Source organism: Phascolarctos cinereus, unplaced genomic scaffold (genome assembly GCF_003287225.1).
Source record: "Phascolarctos cinereus isolate Bilbo 61053 unplaced genomic scaffold, phaCin_HiC Scaffold_3;HRSCAF=262, whole genome shotgun sequence".
In the NCBI taxonomy this organism is placed as follows: Eukaryota; Metazoa; Chordata; class Mammalia; order Diprotodontia; family Phascolarctidae; genus Phascolarctos; species Phascolarctos cinereus.
Genome location: NW_027555736.1, coordinates 78305256 through 78326404, shown reverse-complemented (window position 1 = coordinate 78326404; position 21149 = coordinate 78305256). Strand labels below are relative to the sequence as shown.

At 39.3% G+C, this 21149-nt stretch overlaps 1 protein-coding gene across 1 annotated transcript in view; it reads left to right on the top strand.

The window, feature by feature from the left end:
- The window catches only part of PLCE1 (phospholipase C epsilon 1), a 339193-nt gene that overhangs the window by 206580 nt on the left and 111464 nt on the right, over positions 1-21149 (top strand). Inside the window, exons 8-11 of the mRNA XM_020964068.2 lie at positions 11268-11943; positions 15085-15267; positions 19227-19344; positions 19799-19955. Coding sequence (XP_020819727.1) covers positions 11268-11943; positions 15085-15267; positions 19227-19344; positions 19799-19955 — 1134 coding nt within the window. The remainder of the gene's footprint in view (positions 1-11267; positions 11944-15084; positions 15268-19226; positions 19345-19798; positions 19956-21149) is intronic.

Below are 21149 nucleotides of genomic sequence, written 5' to 3'. Positions count from 1 at the left end.
TGGAGAGTTTTAATTTAAAGTGTCGACTTAAATACTTCTACATATGGCAGATTCTGTTGCCTTTCATGTTCATTGTCAATATAAATATCCATAATTATCTTCTGTTGGGTTCATAGTTTTAAGTTTTTTCCTTGTCAGCAAATTAGAGGTCATATGATCATAAATTAAGCTGAAAGGGATCTAGGGAACATCACGTACAACCTGATTATTTTACAGGTGTGGAAACTGAGGCCCATCAAAGTGAAGTGACTTGCCTAGGGTCACGTGGCTATCAGGGACAGGATTTGGACCCAGGTTTTCCTGATACCCCCCTCCTCCAGTTCTTTATATTATGCTGCTCTTCGATTTGATATTTGCAGTGCTAACAACTTTAGCGTTTTTGCAGTGTTCCCAAATGGTTTTTCACACTTTAATATGGCCTCTTGTCATTCATAAATGCACATCCCTCTTTCTAAATGTGAGTATGAGTTTGTGCATGTGTAAGTGTAACTCTGTCAGAAGCCAGTTAGACTCTGAGGACCCAAGAGGCAAGAGAGGAGTGTAATGCTCCTAGTAAGAGGCAGAAAGAGTTGGGGGAAAAAAAGGCTTCTGAACACTTACGTACCACATCTCTCCCTAATATGCTTATTGCTCCTTTCTTCAGCTGTTAGGTACAACCTCTGTCTCAGATATGATGAACAGTCCCCTAGCTCTTCAGCTCCTGAAAGTCACCAGAAAATCTCTGTGAGATGAGGGTGGAGGGGGTCCCCATCAGTGTGCCAGGGCCTGTGTCTCTCTTCAGCAAGATATGGCATGTCCATTCTGGCTTCTCTGCACAAGGTCATCACTCTCTTAGGTTAAAGAGGACCAAAATGAGGTGAGGTAAGATCATCTGCACTTCTGCTTCTTGGGTCTTCTGACTCTCATTGGCCCCTGAGGCCACACACACACACGCACACTGCATACATGTGTACATACACACACATAAGCACAAAAACCGAGGAAGAAGGCAAGGTCATTGTCTTCTGTCATATTGTCCCACATTCTTGTCTTTATCATGTATATCTGCTGGTAGTAAACCAGCCTTAGCTTTTCTTTAATCAATGGTCAGCAAGCATTTACTATATACTTATTATGTGCCAGACACTCTCCTAAGTGCTGAAGATACAAAGAAGGCAAAAACATGGTCCCTGCCCTCAAAGAACTCTCGTTCTAATGGGGTATACAAGATGCAAATAACTCTGTACATATAAGAAGTATTATATGATGCAGATGAAGGGTAGTCTCACAGGGGAGCACTCTGGGAGTATGAAGGGGATTCCGTAGGAAAGGGTCCTGTAGGAGATCATGTTTGAGCTGGGAGACATCCAGCGAAAACGCAGGGAGTTGGGAGTTGTAGTGTTATATGCCAGGAACAAAACCGGATCATTGAGTATGTGTTGGGGAGTAATGTGTAAGAAGACTGGAAAGGTAGGAAGGGGTTAGCTTACCAAGGACTGAATGGAGGACAGATTGGAATGGGAAGAGACTTGAAGCAGGGAGACCTACCAGCAGACTGTTGTGATAGTCCAAGCATGATGTGACATGGGCTGGCAGAGAGGGTGGTGGCTGTGTGAACAGAAGGAGTGTGTACGAGGAGTGTTATGAAGGTGAAACTTGTCAACAGCTTGGGTATGTGGGTTCAGTGAGAATGAAGAGTCAAGGATGACAACTATATTGTGAGTTTGAATGACTGGGAGGATGGTAATAGTTATAGGGAAACTTAAAGGTAAGGATTGGAGCAGGGGAAGTAGGGAGGAAGAGATAGTAAACTCTGCTTTGGACATGGTTTTTTTCATTGTATTCAGTGTGTGTGTGTGTGTGTGTGTGTGTGTGTATGTATGCATGCATACACGCGCATGCACATATGCAATAGTTATAGTATAACTGGTCTGGCTTGTAAAAGTAACATTGAAAAACTCATTTAATCATGGCATGGGAAAATGAGAGAAATACCTGCACACACAAATACACACACATACACACACACATATGTATTATATGTTTTGTGTATATACACATAGTCTGATCATGTCACACATAATCACACATACGCATTCATTGAACTCCAGTGGTTCCCTATTACCTCCAGGATCAATTATAAACTCTTCTGTTTAGCATTTAAAACTTTTCATAAGCTGATCCCTTCTTGCCTTTTTAGAAAAGATCTCTATATCCAACCAAAATCTTCACTGAATCCATGAAAATGATAGTTAGCGCTGGTACTCTAGAATCAAAAAACCTGGGCTGCAATGCCATCTCTGACAATTACAACCTTTGGGATCTTGGGAAAGTTACTTAGTTGCCTTATCTATAAAATAAGAGGTTTGGACTAGACAGGGCATTTATGTAAACAAGAATTTATTAAGGGCCTATTGTGTGCCAGTAGCTAGGGACAAATTCCATCCAATAAGTTGGCAAGAGAGGATTCCTCCTATGCGCATATGGAGTGTGGTCTCACACAGGTTACCACACTTCAAATACACATATGAAGAGAACATAGGGACAGCTAGGTGGTGCAGTGGATAGAGCACCAGCCCTGAAGTCAGGAGGACCTGAGTTCAAATCCAACCTTAGATACTTGACACTTACTAGCTGTGTGACCCTAGGCAAGTCACTTAACCCAATTGCCCCACTAAAAAAGAGAGAGAGAGAGAGAGAGAGAGAGAGAGAGAGAGAGAGAGAGAGAGAGAGAAAGAACATAAACCAGGAACATATATAGAGGTTACACATGTAAGAAAGTGTTGAGCAGGGGCCACATGTGTTAAAGGGACATACATGGCTAGGCTATGTATGTGGCCAGAACAACTCGATACCCCTGATGCTGCAGAACTGCTAATGTCTTCCAGTGATATCAGAGTCAAGCATTTGTTAAGTGTCTTCTCACTGACAGGCACTGTGCTAAGCATAGGACAGTCCATGCTCTCAAGGAGCTCAAAATCTATTGGGAGAATACAACACATTAAAAAAAAAAACCTGAAAAAGAGGATGGAAGAGGATACCTAGTGCCAAGGGCATGATGAATTCCTGCACCTAAATGGAAAATGATGAGGTGAATGCCCTGAGCACCCTCTATCATGATGTTCTATGCTAGGTATCAATTGCATCACTCTCACATCTTCACTCCATTCTTGGACACATTGTTTCTGCTGGGTGTGCCATCCTTGCTAGGTGTCCATACTGTGCTCTTCACTGGACGTTAGGTTTTCTCTGTTGGGTAGCTGTAACTCATGGCCACCAGGCTGCTATATATCACCCATTTATAATTCTGATTTCTTCTGGGCTGAATACTGGCCGTCTACATTCCAAATTCCTAGCTTGCAGTGACTAGAAAGCCTGTCCTTGATAAGTATTGGCTAACAGCATTTTGATTATTGGAGGCTGTGAGCTACCACACCCAAATGCCAGATCAAAAGTCTGGCAAAATACTCCTAAGCTAAGAATAAGTTTGTTCTTTGGATCTGTGTAACCACTCATGCAGATCATATGCCCCAAAAATCCATTTTAGGGAGTTCTAACCCTGCAAAAAAAAAAACCACCATGGAGACTGGGGCTACAAAATCTGTTTTACTCCTGACATCCTTTCCAGATTGGTGGGCAAATGAATCCAGGCAAGCACAAAAGCTAAGGAAGAGGGCAAAGTAATTGTTCTCTACTGTACCACATTCTTGACTTCATATGTATATTTGTCAACAGAAAAACCAACCCTGGCTTCTTTTTTTGTCTGTATGCTGGCTAGTGCATATCTAGATTTATGGTATGTGTGTTTAAACAACACACGTGTGTGTTTGAGAGGCTACATGGCATAAAGGATAGAGACTCACAAAGTGTGAAAGTTAAAAGGGACTTGAGTGTTCAGTAGATAAATGGAAGGAATCCTCACTAGAACATACCTGTCAAGTGGTCATCTGTTGTTTGTCCTTAGTTCTTAAAGAGGACCATGACATCAGGAAGGTGATGCCATGACTTGCAAGTGAATTGGATTTAAGTGAGGGAGAGCTCACTAGCCTTACTTTTCCTCTGGAGCCATCTGGTCCGGTGGCAAGATATAGATCTGAATGATTGGAGATTGCCCCTAATGCAGTAGAAGACCTTGTCCTTTTTAAGCTAATGTATTTCCCAGGTCTCAGATTGACTGAGGCAACACCCATGTAATGATTAAGGCTAGGTAAGAAACAAGGCAAAGAATGTTCTCTTTTATCTAGTCAAACACACACACACACACACACACACACACACACACACACACACACACACACACACGAGGGGTTTCTGGCCAAAACAAAAACAATTGCTATTTACATTCACTCTGAGCCAATCAGGGCCCAAACAGTGGCCCAGTGGGCTTGGCTGGGACCTACTATTGGCCGATCAGTGAGAGCCAGAGTGATCTGGGTTTAAGGCATCATCCTTAAGAAAGAAATCTCGGTAATAAACCCCAAGATATCTTGTGAGATTTCAGCAATCAAAATTTACATTCCTTTGGGCAGATCACCTGAAGGTAAGGGTATAATACTCTACGTGGACTGAAGGAGAGGAAGAAAGAAAAGGGAAGGGAAGAAGGAAGGAAGGAGCTATGTTGCCAACTGGGGCTGGCCAATTGGGTCCCCAGTGGGGCAGCCCCTACCATTCACAGGTTGCTTGTTCTTCACTCTTTTTTTTTTCCCATATCAGATGTTTAGGTTTTAAGATCAATGATGTTGCAAAAAGAGATCAAGAGAGAGATGAAGGAAGGAAGGAAGGAAGGAAGAGAAAGTAAGAAAGAGAGAGAGAGTACAGTCAAGTCACAAAATTACCCAAATCAGTTAAGGAAAGCCTTGGGTTGGTACAAAGGCTGAGTACTAGGTAAAGATTCTCAAAGCATGTAGACAACTGAGTTAAGTACAATTTGATTGTTCTTCATTCTTGAAGATGATGACGTTAGAAAGGTGATGTCATGACTCGCAAGTGAATTAGATTTAAGTGAGGGAGGGCTGTGCAAAATCACCAGCCTCACTTTCTCTTCTGGAGCCATCTGGGTCCAGTGGCAAGATATAGATTAGGATGACTGGAGATGGCCCCCAGTGGCTATCTCCCCTCTGCTTGAAGGCCTACCAGGATCCCCAAGCAGCCCATCATACTTTTGGACAGCTCCAATTGTTGGGAAGTTGGGTTGTTTTTTTTTTCCTGACAACAGACTTAAATTTAACTCTTTGCAACTGTAAAATTGACTTTGACCCTGCATGAGTCACTTAGCCTCTCAATGCCCAAGCCAGTTCTCTGAGACTGTGGAGAGAGTGTCCCCCCATCTCAATAAGAGTTTCCTCGCCTAGCGTTCCCTACACCCGTGAAATTACAGGTCTAATCTAAATGTATTCACATGTGAAATTTATTATAGACTTTTTAAGAAGTGCTCTCCTCACAGTGCAGAATCTGATTTCCTTCTATCATACTTTTGTTTCCCTTGTTGAAAAGCATGCTCTCTTTTGCCTACTCTTTTAAACTTTGGGTCCTAATTTCGACTTACTACCCCTTTCATTCTTTGATTCTATTTCCCCAGGCTTTCTACCCCTAATCCTATCACTTTCATCATAAAAGTTCTGAAAACTTTTCCTCCTGCCATGAGATTTCCATGCTGAAAACACTCTTGGGCAAAAAATTTAGATCAAAACCACAAACATATCCTTTACGAAACTTGTAAAAATCTTAATTTGAAAATTTCACAGTGTCAGAACAAATCAAAGCTGTGCCTAGTTTATGGGAGAACATGGACAAGAGTCACATAGGATAGGCAAGCATAGAGAGTTGCAGTCTGCATCATTGGAGGGAACATCCTAAGATCATAGAGCCAGAGTATACTAAGAAAATGAAAGCCCCAAAAGGTAACCTGGTTGAGCTAGCAGAATTGAGACAAGAAGCCAGGTTTCCTGAATCCCAGTCCAGGCCAGTCCAGGATACCTCCCTGTTCCTCCTACTTTATTAAATCATTTCTTTTGAACTGCCAATTTACAACTCTGCCAGCTCTTTTTCATCTGTAGTATATGCTTTCATTTATAGACTTATGAAGTGAGTTCAACAAGCAGCTGCTGTTAAGCATAACATGCTCAATATGTTTAATTCACTTCTTAAGTACTTGTACTTTGCTGTGGGACATCAGTCAGTTATTCAACAATCATTTATTAATCACCTACTATGTATCAGGCACTTAAGGATTTTAAAGGGTGAAATAATCCTTCCTTCAAGGAGCTTATAATATAGCTGAGGAGGACAACATCCATGTGTATATACACACACATTCCCCTTAGAAACAGATGTTCTCATGTGCATGTACATACAAATGGCATGTACATGCTTAACCAGTGCAAGGGCATGGGTGCAGGAGAGAGAGAATCCAATGAATAAGGAGCAATAAGAGGTTCAACCACAGCATGCATGAAGAGAGTAATTCATAGGGGGCAGCTAGATGGCGCAGTGGATAGAGCACCGGCCCTGAGGTCAGGAGGACCTGAGTTCAAATCCGGCCTCAAACCAAACACTTGACACTTACTAGCTGTATGACCCTGAGCAAGTCACTTGACCCCAATTGCCTTGCCAAAAAAAAAAAAGTAAAAAAAAAAGAGAGAGAGAGAGTAATGCATAATAAGACTAGCATGGTAAGTTGGAGACAGATTATAAAAGGCTTTAAAGGACAAGAGAAGAATTTGCATTTGTTCTTAGAGGTCATAATGAGCACTGGAGTTGATTGAGTATAGGAAGAACATGATCAGACTTAAGCTTTAGGAAGATTACTTTTTCAACTGTGGAACTTCCTATTGGGATGCTGTTGCAGTAATAGAGAGGAAAGGGATGGCCATGAATTTGGGTAGTTGCTACTTGAGTGGTTGAGAAGGACACAGATGTAAAATGTTATAGAGATTTGGCAACTAATTGGATTTGTGGAGTGAGAATAAGGACAAACTTGGGTGACTGGAAGGCTGGTGCCTTCCCAGAAATAGGGAGGTTTGGGAGGGAATGTGTTTTGGGGGAATGATAATCATTGAGTCAGTCACCAAACATTTATTAATCACTTATATACCAGGTTCTGTGCTAAGTGCTATGCATGCAAAGAAATGTAATAAAAAACAAAACAAAAACACCTTCCCTGCCCTAAAGTACCACACATTCTAATGAGAAACATGAAAATGTATGTGTGCAAGATATAAATAGGGACAATTGGAAAGTAATATCAGAGGGGCACATACTAGCAGAGGGGAAGTCATGCCAGAAAAGAGAAGTCAGTAATTGATGGTGTTAGAGAATACAGAGGGATCAAGAAGTGTGAGATTGAGGAAAGGCTATTCAATATGTTCATGGGGAGATCATTGGTAACTTTGGATTTCAGTATCATTCAATTTTCAGTTGAATGATGAGGTGAGATTGCAGAGAATTTAGAAAAATTTGAAAGGAAGTAGAAACATCTACCTAGTAGAGAAAGCTTTCTCAAGGAGTTTAGCCAAGAAGAGAAGGAGAAATAGGATGACAGCAGGAATGCTGGGATCAAGGGAGATTTTTTTTAAGGAGCCACAAGTGTGTTTGTGGGCAAGAAGTAAGGTAAGTGGGCTCGAAGTAAGGTGAAGAAAGACTAGGGATGATGGGGGAGAGGGGTAATCTCTTACCTTTAGTTGGAAAATGTCCTCATTTTCCTTACAGCTGTGGTAAGTGGGAAGAGGAGGGAATGGGATCATGGCAGGGAGAAGGGCTACCTCTTTATCCAAGATTGAAGTGGAGAAGAATGGTAGGGGATGATACCCAAGTGATGTGGGATGAGGAGGAGAAGGAAGAGAGAAGTCTCGGTGAACAGACTCAGTTTTTTTTTCAATAAACTATGCAGCAAGTACTTGAGCTAAGAGGTGGTAGGACGGGGTGCTGTGGGAGCCTTGAGCTAGGTTTGTAACAGCAGCTAGGAAGAGAGGGACAGGCAGGGGTTAGGCAATTTGGTGAAGACCCAGTTGAGATAAAAGACATTAATCTGTAGTGGATTCACTCAGCATAGTGTCACAGTTTCCTTCAGCTCTGTTAAGCAGCATGTGAATGTAAGTGAAAGCCATATGGTGGGAATAATTCATACTGGGGGATTGGCAAGGCATGACTGGTAACAGGACAAGGAGGGCAAGGGATTCAAGAGAAAAGGATAAGGTGAAATCATTGATTCACCAAGTAAGTAAGGGAAGAAGAGAGTCTAGCCAGTGCAGTGGGGTGGCCTGGGAACAGGGTCAGGAGTCATAAAGCATAAAGAAAGGTGGAATAATAGAAGATTCTGACCAGATAAAGCAACTTCAGTATTTGCGAACACAGAAGTGGAACCTCTGGACAGTTTCCTCCTCTTAGGAGCAGTTGATGATGACTAGAAACAAGTACCTAGCAGAGGTAGACATGTGCTTGCCCTTGACCTGAAGAGTGTACGTGGATGATTGTGGGGGGAACCTAGCTCTTGTGTGAAGGAAGAGAAATTCTCTGAATTCTCTAGAGAGTGTAATAAAAATATCTAGTCTTCTAGTCTGAGAAGGGAAATTTCCTGAGTAGTGACAGCCTTTGGAGATGCTTTGTGGATAATCCCAAATTCAGAATTCTGCGATCTGACCATCTAGTGGGAGGAAGGCATTCTCCTGATGCAGCATACCCAAAGGAGTCAGGAAACCTTTGTTCAAATCCTGCCTCTACCACTGGTTAGTGTAAATCACTCTCTCTGTGCCTCTATTTCTTCGTATGTAAAAGGATGATAATATTTGTAGTCTCTACTTCATACAGTGTTGTGAGGGTAGAATAAGATAATGTGTATGTTTATAAAGTATTTTCAGACTTTAAAATGATATACAAATGTCCCTTATGGAGGTTTAAACCTATGTCTAGTCTGACCTCCGAATCTCTTAATTAGTAAATAGCTTCCTGCGCTTCTGGTTGAGAGTCTCTTAAACTTCTATCTCTTAATATGTAAAACCATAGAGTACTTTCTTCCAAAAGAGTCAGGCTCCCTGCTTCAGAAATTCAATAAGTAATCATTTAAAAAAGGGAAACTACTAGTTTCCTGTATGAAATTAATTTATTCAATTAGATGTGATTGTCAATTTTGTTTTAGGCAATAGGCTTTGGTCCCTAGAAGAATGCTTTTTAATGGAATTATTAACATCTGGGATTAGTTTCTTTTGAGTTTTAAAATAAAAACTGACACTAAAGAAGACATTTACATTATTTATGCCATTTACATCATCATTGAGTAGCAGAATTGGGCTATAGAAAAGGCTTGTAATTTGTCTTTTCCAGACGTTTATTTCATGCTCATAATTTGTCTTTGCAAAATGTATTTAACTGAACACTCAAATTTAATACGGAATGTGGAAAACACAATTTCCCTTGATAAAATATTAAGAATAATAATTCAAATTTATTTAATCACCAGAAATTATTACCACTGATGTTTATCTCATAATTTTTATTCTCTGCAGGAAGTGCCATTTGGCCATGTTCAGGATGGGAGGGCAAGCACCCCCTTCTACTGCAGATATATAAGCAAGATGATTGCCTTCACTACTTAGATCCTTGTTTCTTAAAGCCCGTACTAAATTGTGCAAACTGAAAAAGAACTAAACAGTGTTGAGAATGATGGGAACAAGTTTACTAAGAAGTTCTTTCTGTTTATGTTGTAATCATTGTGTATGTTGTTTTCTTGTCTCAGCTTACTTCGCTCTATATCAGTTCATACACATCTTTTCACACTTTCTTTCGTCATTTACCCCTGTCCTGGCTACAATTTCTTCCCTTCCCCTTCTTGACCCTTTGGTAAGCTAGTTCAGTTCCACACTGTTCTCTTCTCTCAAGTTCCCTGCCCCTTTATCCTACTGGAAATCCTGCCCTTCTAAACCCCAGCTAAGCTTAGACTACTCTTATCACCCTCTGCCTTCACTCCTATTCTTGTGGTACTGAAAGAAACTGGAGAAAACCACAAAACTGTGCTGCCTGGGGCCACTACAAGTTATTATTACATAATGATGAGATTATTACATAATATCATCTGGGCCCTCTCAATGGCAAGGCAATAACACCTCCATAATTGATTCACTGAACCACTCACCTGCACTGACTTTCCAAACCTCTTTTCACCTCTCCTCAAACCTCCCAAGGCTCCCTCTTTCCCCACCCTCTCAGCTGAGAACCTTACCTCCTATTCACTGAAAAAATTGAGGCCACTCACCAAGAGCTCTCTCTTTTCTTCTCCTCCTCCTCATCCATATAACTGATGATTAAGCTTACTTTTGGTGATTAGGGCTGTGTAAGGAGCCAGTTGTGCCAGGAGCAAGTACCCCAGCATGTTTACCTTGGCTTTAAAGAAAACGGAGCGACCCCACTAAAAACAAGTTTCTAATATGTAGAATCTTCACCAGTCATTATGAAATTCGCCTCTCCAAAAAATATACTAAATAGTTTCACTCACCTCTACACCTAGTCTTGATTCTACAGTGAGTTGCTTCAGTGATTAATGAGCTACCACCCTAGAATCCCTTATTCTTTCCATCCCAGTCTCAACCACTGCACTTTATTCATTCCTGTATGTTAATCATAAACCTGCTAAACCTCCACCAATCAATTTCTCTGCTCCTTTTCCCAATTCTCTTTCTTTTGTCCCCTCCCCCAAGCCCCTACCCGCCCCATGCAAAGAAGATTTCCTAGTTTATTTTTTTTTTGAGCATGAGGTCATTTCAAGGTCCTTCCACTCCTTCCAGTAGCTCAAAACTTATATAATATCATTTCATTCTCTCCTTTCTCTCCTGTTTTAGAGTAGGTTTGCCTTCTCCTTAACAAGACTAATTCTTACCAGAATGAAAATTAGGATCTCATCAATTTCACATGATAACATTTCATAATTTTATATCTTTGAACTAGTTATAATTGATTATTGAAAGAGATTCTTCTGGATACAGGTGAAAAATAATTTTAATTTTTTTATCACTTTAGCTCACTCATACTTATGTGTTTGTCACCTAACAGACCTAGAAAATCCATTTTAGATGTCTATATTGCCATAAATTATTGAGGATATGGTTAAAATCAATTAGATAAATGCCTCTACATTTTATATTTCCAAAAGTCATCATATTTTTCTACTAATTTGGAATCCATAGCTAAATAAGTGTAATGTTCTTATGTTAGCATTTTGTTGAATTCATTACATTTTATAGTTATTAGACTATAAAGCTAATCACTGGTAATTTTTTGTGATCTCACCTCCAATATAGGTTTATAATTGGAGAGCTATCTGATTCAGAAAGTGATATTTTTGAGCAGGCAAAAGAATGGGATTTCCACGGAACAGAAGAAGAGCAGAAAGCATTCAACCATGGAACAGAACTCATTCCTTGGTATGTGTTGTCCATTAGAGCTGATGTCCATCAGTTCATACTCCAGGGAGCCACCGTCATTCACTATGACCAGGATACGCATCTATCAGCACGCTGTTTTCTTCGGCTTCAGCCTGATAATAGTACTTTGACCTGGATAAAACCTACAACTGCCTCGCTAGCCAATACTAAAGCCAAGTTAGGCATCACAGGAAACCTAGCTGAACCTGGCAAACTTCAGTCACTTGGCAATACTGGATTAAATGGTTTGGTGGAAGGTTTCTTGGATTTGTTTTCAGCCAAGGCTGTGTACATGGGACATCCTGGCATCGATATGCACACTGTGTGTGTTCAGAACAAACTCAGTAACATGTCCCTCTTAGAGAATAGTGTGACACTGCTTTATGGGCTTCAGACTACTGATAATAGATTATTACACTTTGTGGCACCAAAGCACACTGCTAAAATGGTATATGATGGATTATTAGAATTAACCAAAGCTGTAAGAAAAATGAGGAAATTTCCCGACCAGCGACAACAGTGGCTAAGGAAGCAATATGTCAGTCTCTATCAGGTAAGGAATTTAGTATTTACCTTACATTAATGATACAAGATATTAATGGTCTCCCACTACATTATTGATACTTGGGCAAAGAAAGATAAACAATGAAAATTTCATTTGATTGCCTTTTTAACTTCAAGACTTTGTGATTAGTGAACTGCCAGTGTATGTTAGTGACTAAACACTCATTACAGCTGAAACATCAAATGCTATTACAATCCCCTAATAGCCTGTGTAACTTTAGAGAAATCACTTCATGTTGTGTAGATATTGAATTATGTATCTCACATCGGAGACTGCATTATACATACACATATACACGCGTACATATGGATACATGTGTGTATCCATATGTATATAGGGGCATTGCTTGTTTTATTATGCTTCACTTTATTGCACTTCCCACATATTACATTTTTTACAAACTGAAGGTTTGTGGCAACCTTGCATTGAGCAAGTCTGTCGGCACCATTTTTCCAACAGCATGTGCTCATTTTGTGTCTTTGTGTAACATTTTGGTAATTCTCACAATAGTTCAAACTTTTTCATTATTATTATATTTATTATGGTGATCTGTGATCGGTGATCTTTGATGTTACTATTATAATTGTTTGGGGTGCCATGAACTGTACCCATATGAGACGGCAAACTTAATTGATAAATGTTGTGTTTGTTCTGAGTGTTCCACCAACTGGCCATTCCCCAGTCTCTCTCCCTCTCCTCTGGCCTTCCTATTTTCTGAGGCACAGCAATCTTGAAATTAGGCCAGTTGATAACCTTACATTGGACTTTTAAGTATTCAAGTGACACAAAGAGTTGATTATGTGGCAAATCTCATTGTTTTCTTATCTTAAGAAGTTGCCACAGCCACCCCACCCTTCAGCAACCACCACCCTGATCAGTCAGCAGCCATCAGCATCAAGGCAAGACCCTCCACCAGCAAAAAGATTCTGACTCTCTGAAGGCTCAGATGATGGTTAGCATTTTTTAGCAATAACTTTTTTAAATTAAAATATGTACTTTTTTTTAGATATAATGCTGTTGCACACTTAACAAACTACAGTGTACTGTAAATATAACTTTTATTTGCATTGAGAAACCAAAAAAAAAATCATGTGACTAACTTTATTGCGATATTTACTTTATTGTGGTGGTCTAGAATGGAACCCTCTATGTCTCTGAGGAATGCCTGAATTTATGTATATCCTCCAAAAAAATTCTTCCTAGAATCATAAATCTTGAACTGGAAGGGTCCTCAGAAGTCTCTTGACTAACTTCCTTATTTTTAGAAGAAACTCAGAGGTAAGATTTGAACCCAGGATTCTCAGTACTTATAGCCATCAGTTTGTCCTACTACTTTGTAGACAACTAATTAATCCTAATTAATAGCTAAGGTAGCTTATTAGCTAAGAGTAATAACAGGGTAGGATTGAAGAATGAATAGAAGTTAAATCCTAAATTTTGAAAAAAATTAGGTTATATTCAAGGTCAATCTATATGCTTCATTGTATAATGCCTATCTTAGTTTTATCATCTATAAAATGGGGTAATTATATATACTTTCTACTAGCTCCATGAGAACAATTCAGGTCATATTTATGAAAGTCATATGAGATCTTGTGGAGGAAAATGGCCCTAACTATAAGTATTATTACTGTATTATAGTACTATATGTAGGTTTTACTATATGCATATCTATGTGTGTATATTTTTATGTATGTTTTATATATATACATATATGTGTATATATATATAATTTGTACTTTATTATGCTTTGCTTATCAACTGGTTAAACTTGTATTATCTTTAACCTTCCAGAGTATCCATAAGCCCAGAAGTAAGCCAAAAGACCTCTCAGTCCAACAAGAATTGCTCTTATAAAAAAAAAAAGAATTGCTCTTAAAATATTCAGCCATTTAAGCATTTGTTAAGTGCCTAAAATGTGCTGGGTCTTTTTCTAGGTGTTGGAGAAAGAAAAACAGGACAGTCTTTCCTCTCAAGAAGCTTATGTTCTCCTCGGGGTAGGGTTTGTTGGGAGAGCCCATATGCTTCTGCAGTTCTTCATCTTGTGGTTTTCCCTGGAAGTCATCAGTTCTGTCCTCCTGTTATATTCAGAGAGTAGGGGAATGAGTAGTAAAAACAGGACAGTGGGATAAAGAGGAATGTGAAACAGGAGGAAACTGACAGCAGGAAACAACAGCGGAGAAGTACAGTCATTTTGTACCTGGGAGCAGACACATTTCTCCACTCTGAAGAGAAACACATTTTGTGTGTTAAAAAAAGATTGGGACAGGATACCAAAGACCACTCAATAAATATAGAGGAAAACAGTTCTGTAAGTCACTGAGGCAACTACGAAAGGAGAAAATAGAACTCCTGACTAGCAGAGAAATCTCAATAAATTCAGTGAAAGGGCAAGCTTAATCCTGCATATCTGATCAGCTTCCAGAGTCATTACTGTATCAGAGCATGGTACAAAAACTGATGTTTATCCAGAAAAAGTTAGACAATCTCTCATGAACTCTGTTGAGTAAGGCAAAAAAAAATTCACAGTAATTTTTAAAAATTTTCCATCAAATACAGTTAAACAAGATTTCGGCATTTGAAGCATTCGTCTTAAATTAGCGGGAAAATTTCTTCATCCAAAGCACCACATTCTTCAGTGATATCAAGTCAATCACTCCTCACTGTCCTTGGATTTTGTGTAACCCTGGAAACAACTGTTGTGTGGGGTGAATGAGAATGTGGAGCTGAGGATGGCGTCAAGGTTTCAAACTTAAAAATGACTAGAACAGTAGTGTTGCCCTCAACAGAATGGGGAAATTCCGAAAAGCAGTGGGTCTGAAGGGAAAGGTAAATTATGTTTTGGATTTCTTGAGTTTAAGATGTCTATGGGACATCCACTGTAAAAGGTCCAGCAGGCAGTTGGTAATGCCAGACCAGAGCTGAGAAGAGAAATCAGGGCAAGATACATAGCTGAGTGAAGACGATAATTAAATCCATGGGAAATAATGTTGACAATAGGGCGAAAAGGGAAGAGGCCCAGGGAACTCAATAGCAGAAGATGGCATAGATTTAATGTTCCTTTTTCTAAGGAGCTTCTCAGCTGTGTTACCTTCAGTCCTCTATTTGTAATCATGTCATTCTTTATAGGAGGATGGAAGGTTTGAAGGTCCAACTTTGGCTCATGCTGTTGAACTGTTTGGTGGCAGACGTTGGACTACACGAAATACAAGCCCAGTAACACTGTCTAAAAGTGTGGAGAAACCTATTGTCCAGAGGAACAACACCCTTGGGATAAGTGCAAATAAGAAAAAGAAAAAAATCCTTATGAGGGTAAGAGTTTCACACTTCACCATATTTCACATCAAATCAACACATGCATAATAAACAACATGTAATGTGCACCAAGGCAGGTGCCACGGGAGGTATGAAAGGAGCATAGAACGTGGTCTCTGCCTTCTCGTAAATTATAATTTAATTGAAGAGAAAAAAATTTAATACAATTTTTTTAAAACTGCTAAATTGTATGGTAGAGACTGCAAGGTACAAGGAGTATTAGAATTATTTCCTGTACGAGGTGGCATTTGAGCAGAGGGATTCTATGCGATAAGATGAGGAAGGAGTGAATTTAACTGTGGGGGTCAGCCTTGTCAGATAGGGATCAGCAAGCATACTAGTTTGGCTGGAGTACACAGAATAATGTGTGTTAAGCCCATAAAAACAAATGGGAGGCAGATTGTAAATAGTTTTAAAAGGCAAACAGAGGGATTTGTAAATCTTCTTAAGCAGGAGAGTAACATAATCTAATCTGTAACATAAGTATCAATTTGGTAGCTGGGTGAAGATGAACAAGAGAGAAGGAAAGGCAGGAAGACAAATAATGAGGCTTTTGCAGTAATCCTAGTCAGAGTGATCTTCCTAAGGCATGGATCTGACCATGTTACTCTCCTACTCAGTCATTTCAGTAGGTCCCTATTACCTCGCAGGGTCAAATACAAATATAAAATCTTTTGGCTTTCAAAGCCCTTCCTGACTTGGCCCCTCACACAGTTTCATTGGCTGTCTCCCATGCCTGGAATTCTCTCCTTCATTGCCTGTCTCAGTTTTCCTTTGGACTCGAATACTTACTTTTTGAAGCTTTGGAATTTCAATACTTAGCTTTCCTTTAGTACTTAGTTCAATTCCTACTTTCTCCAAGAGACTGTCTCTGCATTTCCCTCTAAGTTACCTCCTTCTAGACAGACAGACAGACAGACAGATAGATAGACAGACAGACAGGTAGATAAAGATATATACGTACACACGTATGTACATACATACATACATATACATAGTTATTTGCATGTTCTATCTCTCATTAGCATGTGAACTTCTTGAAAGCAGGGGCTATTTTTGCCTTTCTTTGTATCACCAGCACTTAGCACAGTGCCTGGCCATTTAGTAGATGCTTGTTCTTGATTGAGGTTGATGAAGGTTTGGATAGGGTAGTAACCATTTGAGTGGAGAGAAAGGGACGGATATAAAATATTTTAGAGATAGAATCGGCATGATTTGGCAACTGATCAGTAAATTAAATGAGAATCGAGTTAAATAATATATGTAAAGTTCTTTGCAAATTTATAACTCTTATTAGCTATGATATTAGCTTTTGTTATTAGCATTTATCAGTCAACACTCATATTAAGCATCTACTGAGTAGCAGTATTTACAAAACATTAAAAAGTTAAAACATTGTAGTTTGGCAGGAAGGACAGTATCGACTGGGGAGGGTGGTCAAGTATTAAAATAACTTCCTGTGGGAAGTCCCACCTGAGCTGTGCCTTGAAGGAAAGTAGGGGTTTTGAGAGTTATGGCCAAAGGAGTGCTTTCTAGAGATGGGGGCTGGCCAGTGTAAAGCCATCAAAACTGGAGATGGAGTCTCTGGTACAAGGAACAGTAAGAAGGCCAATATGCCTAGAAGAAATGTATAATAAAACTGAAAAGGTAATTGGGGGCCAGTTGTGAAGGCGTTCAGCATCAAACTGAGGAATTTATATTTTATCCTAGAAATAACATGGAACCTTTGAAATTTGAGTGGGGGGAGGGGTGTCATAGTTAAACCCATGCTTTAGGAAAATCATTCTGGCCAACATATAGAAAATAGGTTAGCATGTGGAAAAATTAAAGGCAAGGAGACCAATTAGGAGGTCATTTCAATTAGCATAGGTGAGGAGTGATGAGGGCCCAAGCTATGGTCGTCCTTGAGTAGGTAGAGAGCCTTGGACAGGTGCAAGAGATGCTGTGGAGGTAAAAACCAACAAAATCTGACAACTCATTGGATATCCATGTGTCCAGTGAGAGTGGGTGAGAGTAAGGAATTGAGGATCATGCTGAGGTTGGGAATGCTAAGGCCTGGAAGAATTAAAGTGCCCCACTTAGAAGATAGGTGTGTTTAAGGGGAAGGTAGCAAGTTCTGTTTTGGACATGATGAGTTTGAGATGTCGTTGGGCCATCCTATTTGAAATGTCCAGGAAGGAGTTAGTTACTCAGGACTGGAGCTCAGGAGAGAGACTAGAGTTGGTTATGCAGATCTGAGAGTCATCTGCAGAGAGATGATGATTCAACCTATATGAGGTGATGAAAAGCCACCAAAAGTGTAGCAAGAGAAGAGAAGGTCCATGCCAGAACCTTGGGGTATACCCACAGTTAGTGGGCATGATAAGAATGACGTTCCAGAAAAGGAAGGAATCATCAAACGAGTAGGAATACAACCAAAAGAGAACAGTATCCTGAAAAAGACCCATGGGAAAAAAGAATAGCCAGGAGGCAAGGGCTGTCAACCACATCAAATGCTATAGAGTTGTCAAGCATGAGGACCAAGAAAAGGCCATCAGGGTAGTCAGATAAAGAGGCCAGAAGCCATACTGTCAAGGGTTAGAAGAGAGTAAGAGGATTGAAAGGGAGGCATCAAGTCTAGACAATTTTTCTAGGAATTTGACTGAGAAATGGAGGTGAGATAGACAATAGATTGTAGGGAAGGTATAGTATACTTTGGGTATTTTAAAGATGGGGAAGATTGTATATTTCATTATATGGCAAACAAGTAACCAGAAAATAGGGAGAGATAATATTTAGAGATAGAAAAAGAATAACTGTGGAGGTATTTTGCTGGAGGTAGATGGGAAAAGATTTGCAAAAATGCACCCCTTTGCAGATGTGGGGGAATGTAGATATTGAACTCCTCAAGAAATGAGGAAGAATGCTGGGAGCTCACAGAATAGCCAGCAGGATTTTGAAAGAATTTTCTGTCTGGATTGAGTGAACCTTAGAGGAGGAAAAGTTGTTGAGATGATGAGAAGAGACAGTCTGAAAGTGGCAGTGTGGATCAAGCAGCATACTTATTTTTCCTCTAGGCACACCATGTTTTTCAGATTCCCTTTAACCCCAGTGTACATTTGGGGATCAAAAAAAAAGATAGATTTGTAGAATCCTAACATCTGACTCAATGCAGTTTCCCTTAGAAACAGTCTCATAAATTATAGTTAGATTCTCATGGAGATAACAAAAGTCTATCTAATAATATAACCAATTTAGTATTTTGTAAGATGTCATGGTCTAACCCAAGAAATTTACCTCCATATATAACATATCCCCTTTTGGAAATTCAATTCAATTTATTAAACATTTATTAAGCACATACCATGTGCAGTTAGGCACTGGTGATAAAAACTCTCTTGAGAACACAAACATTACTCTCATTAAATGAACATTAAACAAACATTAAATTCCAGAAGTTTACAAATGAATGGATAGAAGGAGAAAAATGTATACAAATAACTGTAATACAAGGGATCACAGGGTCATAGTTTTAGAACTCGAAGAGATCACAAAGATCATCTAGTCCAGTCCTCATTTCAGATGGGAAAACTGAGACCAGGTAGGTTAAGGGACTTGCCCAAGGTCAAACAAGTAGTAAGACCACCCCAAGAATTAAACCTGAGTTTTCTGACTCCATATTCAGCCCCCATTCATGAGGAGATAGAATAATCCAGAATATCTCAAGGAAAGATTTTGAAACACAAGTTAAGGATTTTTAACCTCTTCATGAGCAATGGAAATCCACTTTTAAAGCAGAGACTGCGGAAGGCCATGATGAAGATGTTGGTGATGGCCTGAGCTGTAGGTGTTACTAAAGCTGGGGAGTCCAGCAAGGAAGAGGTTGCAATAGTTAAGGAAGGAGATAAGTATCTGGGGTAGATTAGACATGGTTCCAAGAAAAAAGAACAGAAATGTTCTGTATTCTCTGTTTCCAGGGTGAAAGTGGAGAGGCTACTGATGATGAGATGGCCACACGAAAGGCAAAAATGTATAAGGAGTGCCGTGGCCGCAGTGGCTCAGATCCTCAAGACCTTAATGAGCAAAAAGAATCAGGTAGAGCTGTGTTTTCATACTCTAAATCTAGGTCATAGCTGGTTTTTAAGTTTTATAATAATTAGAAATTTTGTTTTATGTTATGATCATGTTGTATTATGATTACAACACCTTAAGGGATAGCTGCTAAAGTACTTTGTCTTACTAAAACAGCCAAGTTTTCTTATCTACATGATGTATTTTTTAAAAAATAAAAACAAAAAAATCAGGAATAGCAGCCTTAGAACTATGTTAACTTACGTTATCTTCCCTTTATTGAACATTGATGTTCTTTTGATGATACAGGACACTTGTCAAAAATCTTGGTTTAGTTTTTAAAGCATATTTAAGTTTAAAGATAGCCTTTAAGAGAGATTCAAGTTTTATATTTGTTATTATGGGGTTACTGAGAGACAAATTATAATGAAATGTATAACCTGTGACAATGTTTATTTTCCCTCTTATACTTTTATAGATCAGAATGTTATCATTAGTCCTTCTAATAATCTGCCCTCCAGAAGAGCCCACTCTTTGACTACAGCTGGATCTCCTAACTTAGCTGCTGGAGCACCTTCACCAGTCAGACCACTCTCCTCACCTGTATTGTCACCTTCAAGCAAGAGTCAGCCTAAGTAGGGACAAATTCCGTTGTAAAATAGAATCATTAATCTCATTTAATTGCATTTTTTTTATTCTTTAGTTTGCTCTTTTCGAGATGACCCTATAGAAATTCGACTCATTAATTTAAAAACTGATTACCCTTGTGCCATTAATTTATTTCATTGAGAAAAACTTCTTGGTTTTCCTGAGTGTATCTTCTTCTGTATTCCCATGGTATCACATTTTAGTGCTAATTTTATAGTAGAGAGAGACTAAAGTACAAGGATCTGATAACAAAGATAAACTAGGTCTCTGATTTCATAATGCCAGATAAGCCACATGAATTCTGTCAGTCATTTAATACATTATTACAGGTATAGTGTATGTAATGCTTGGCTTATACTTGGGGGTGTAATGTGCATGACTAGGAGATTGAGTGATGAAATGGAAAGAGCATATCGTATTTGGAGTTGGAGGACCTTCCCCTTCTTGCCCAGAATCTCCCAAAACTAAAAAGAGGGAGCAAGGCAACTGTAAACAGCTTGGAGATTTACCAGCTAACGCTTTGAAATCTGCTGGTTGGAGAATCCTGGGGCCAGAGTTCTAGTGCTTCCTATAAGGTAATCAGTATTGAGAAAGGGATTCTGGCAGGTGACAGCAAAAATCACGTCATCTGATTTTACTTTAAACCTGTGATTCAAACTCTTAAACTCTTGATTCAGTGCCATTTCATTTGATTTCACATATGTATGCACATATATATCCATGTGTACATCATGACTTTTTAAATTAATCTAACACTAATTTTTAAATTTTTTTAGTAATCAAATGAGTTTATATATATAAAGGCCACATTGGCAATGCCTACTTTTAAGACAAAATGTTCCTGACAGCACTATAACAGGCGGTGTGGTATAAAGACTTGTTTGGGTAGCTCACTTTCTCTGGGCCTTAGTCCTTTGTCTTTAAAATGGGGATAACAGTGGCATCACAGGCTCCTTTAAAGGGTAAAATGAAGTAATTTATCATGAAGCATTTGGCAGACCTTCGAGCATTACATAAACATAAGCTATTATTCATTGTATAACCTTGGGCAAGCTACTTCATAGCGTTAGGCCTGTGTTTCCTCAGTTATAAGATGAGGTAACTGCACTGAATGATTTCCAAATTCCCAACTCTAAATCCTAAGAAGGTAGATTGTGATAAAACTGACTGAGCATGTTCTG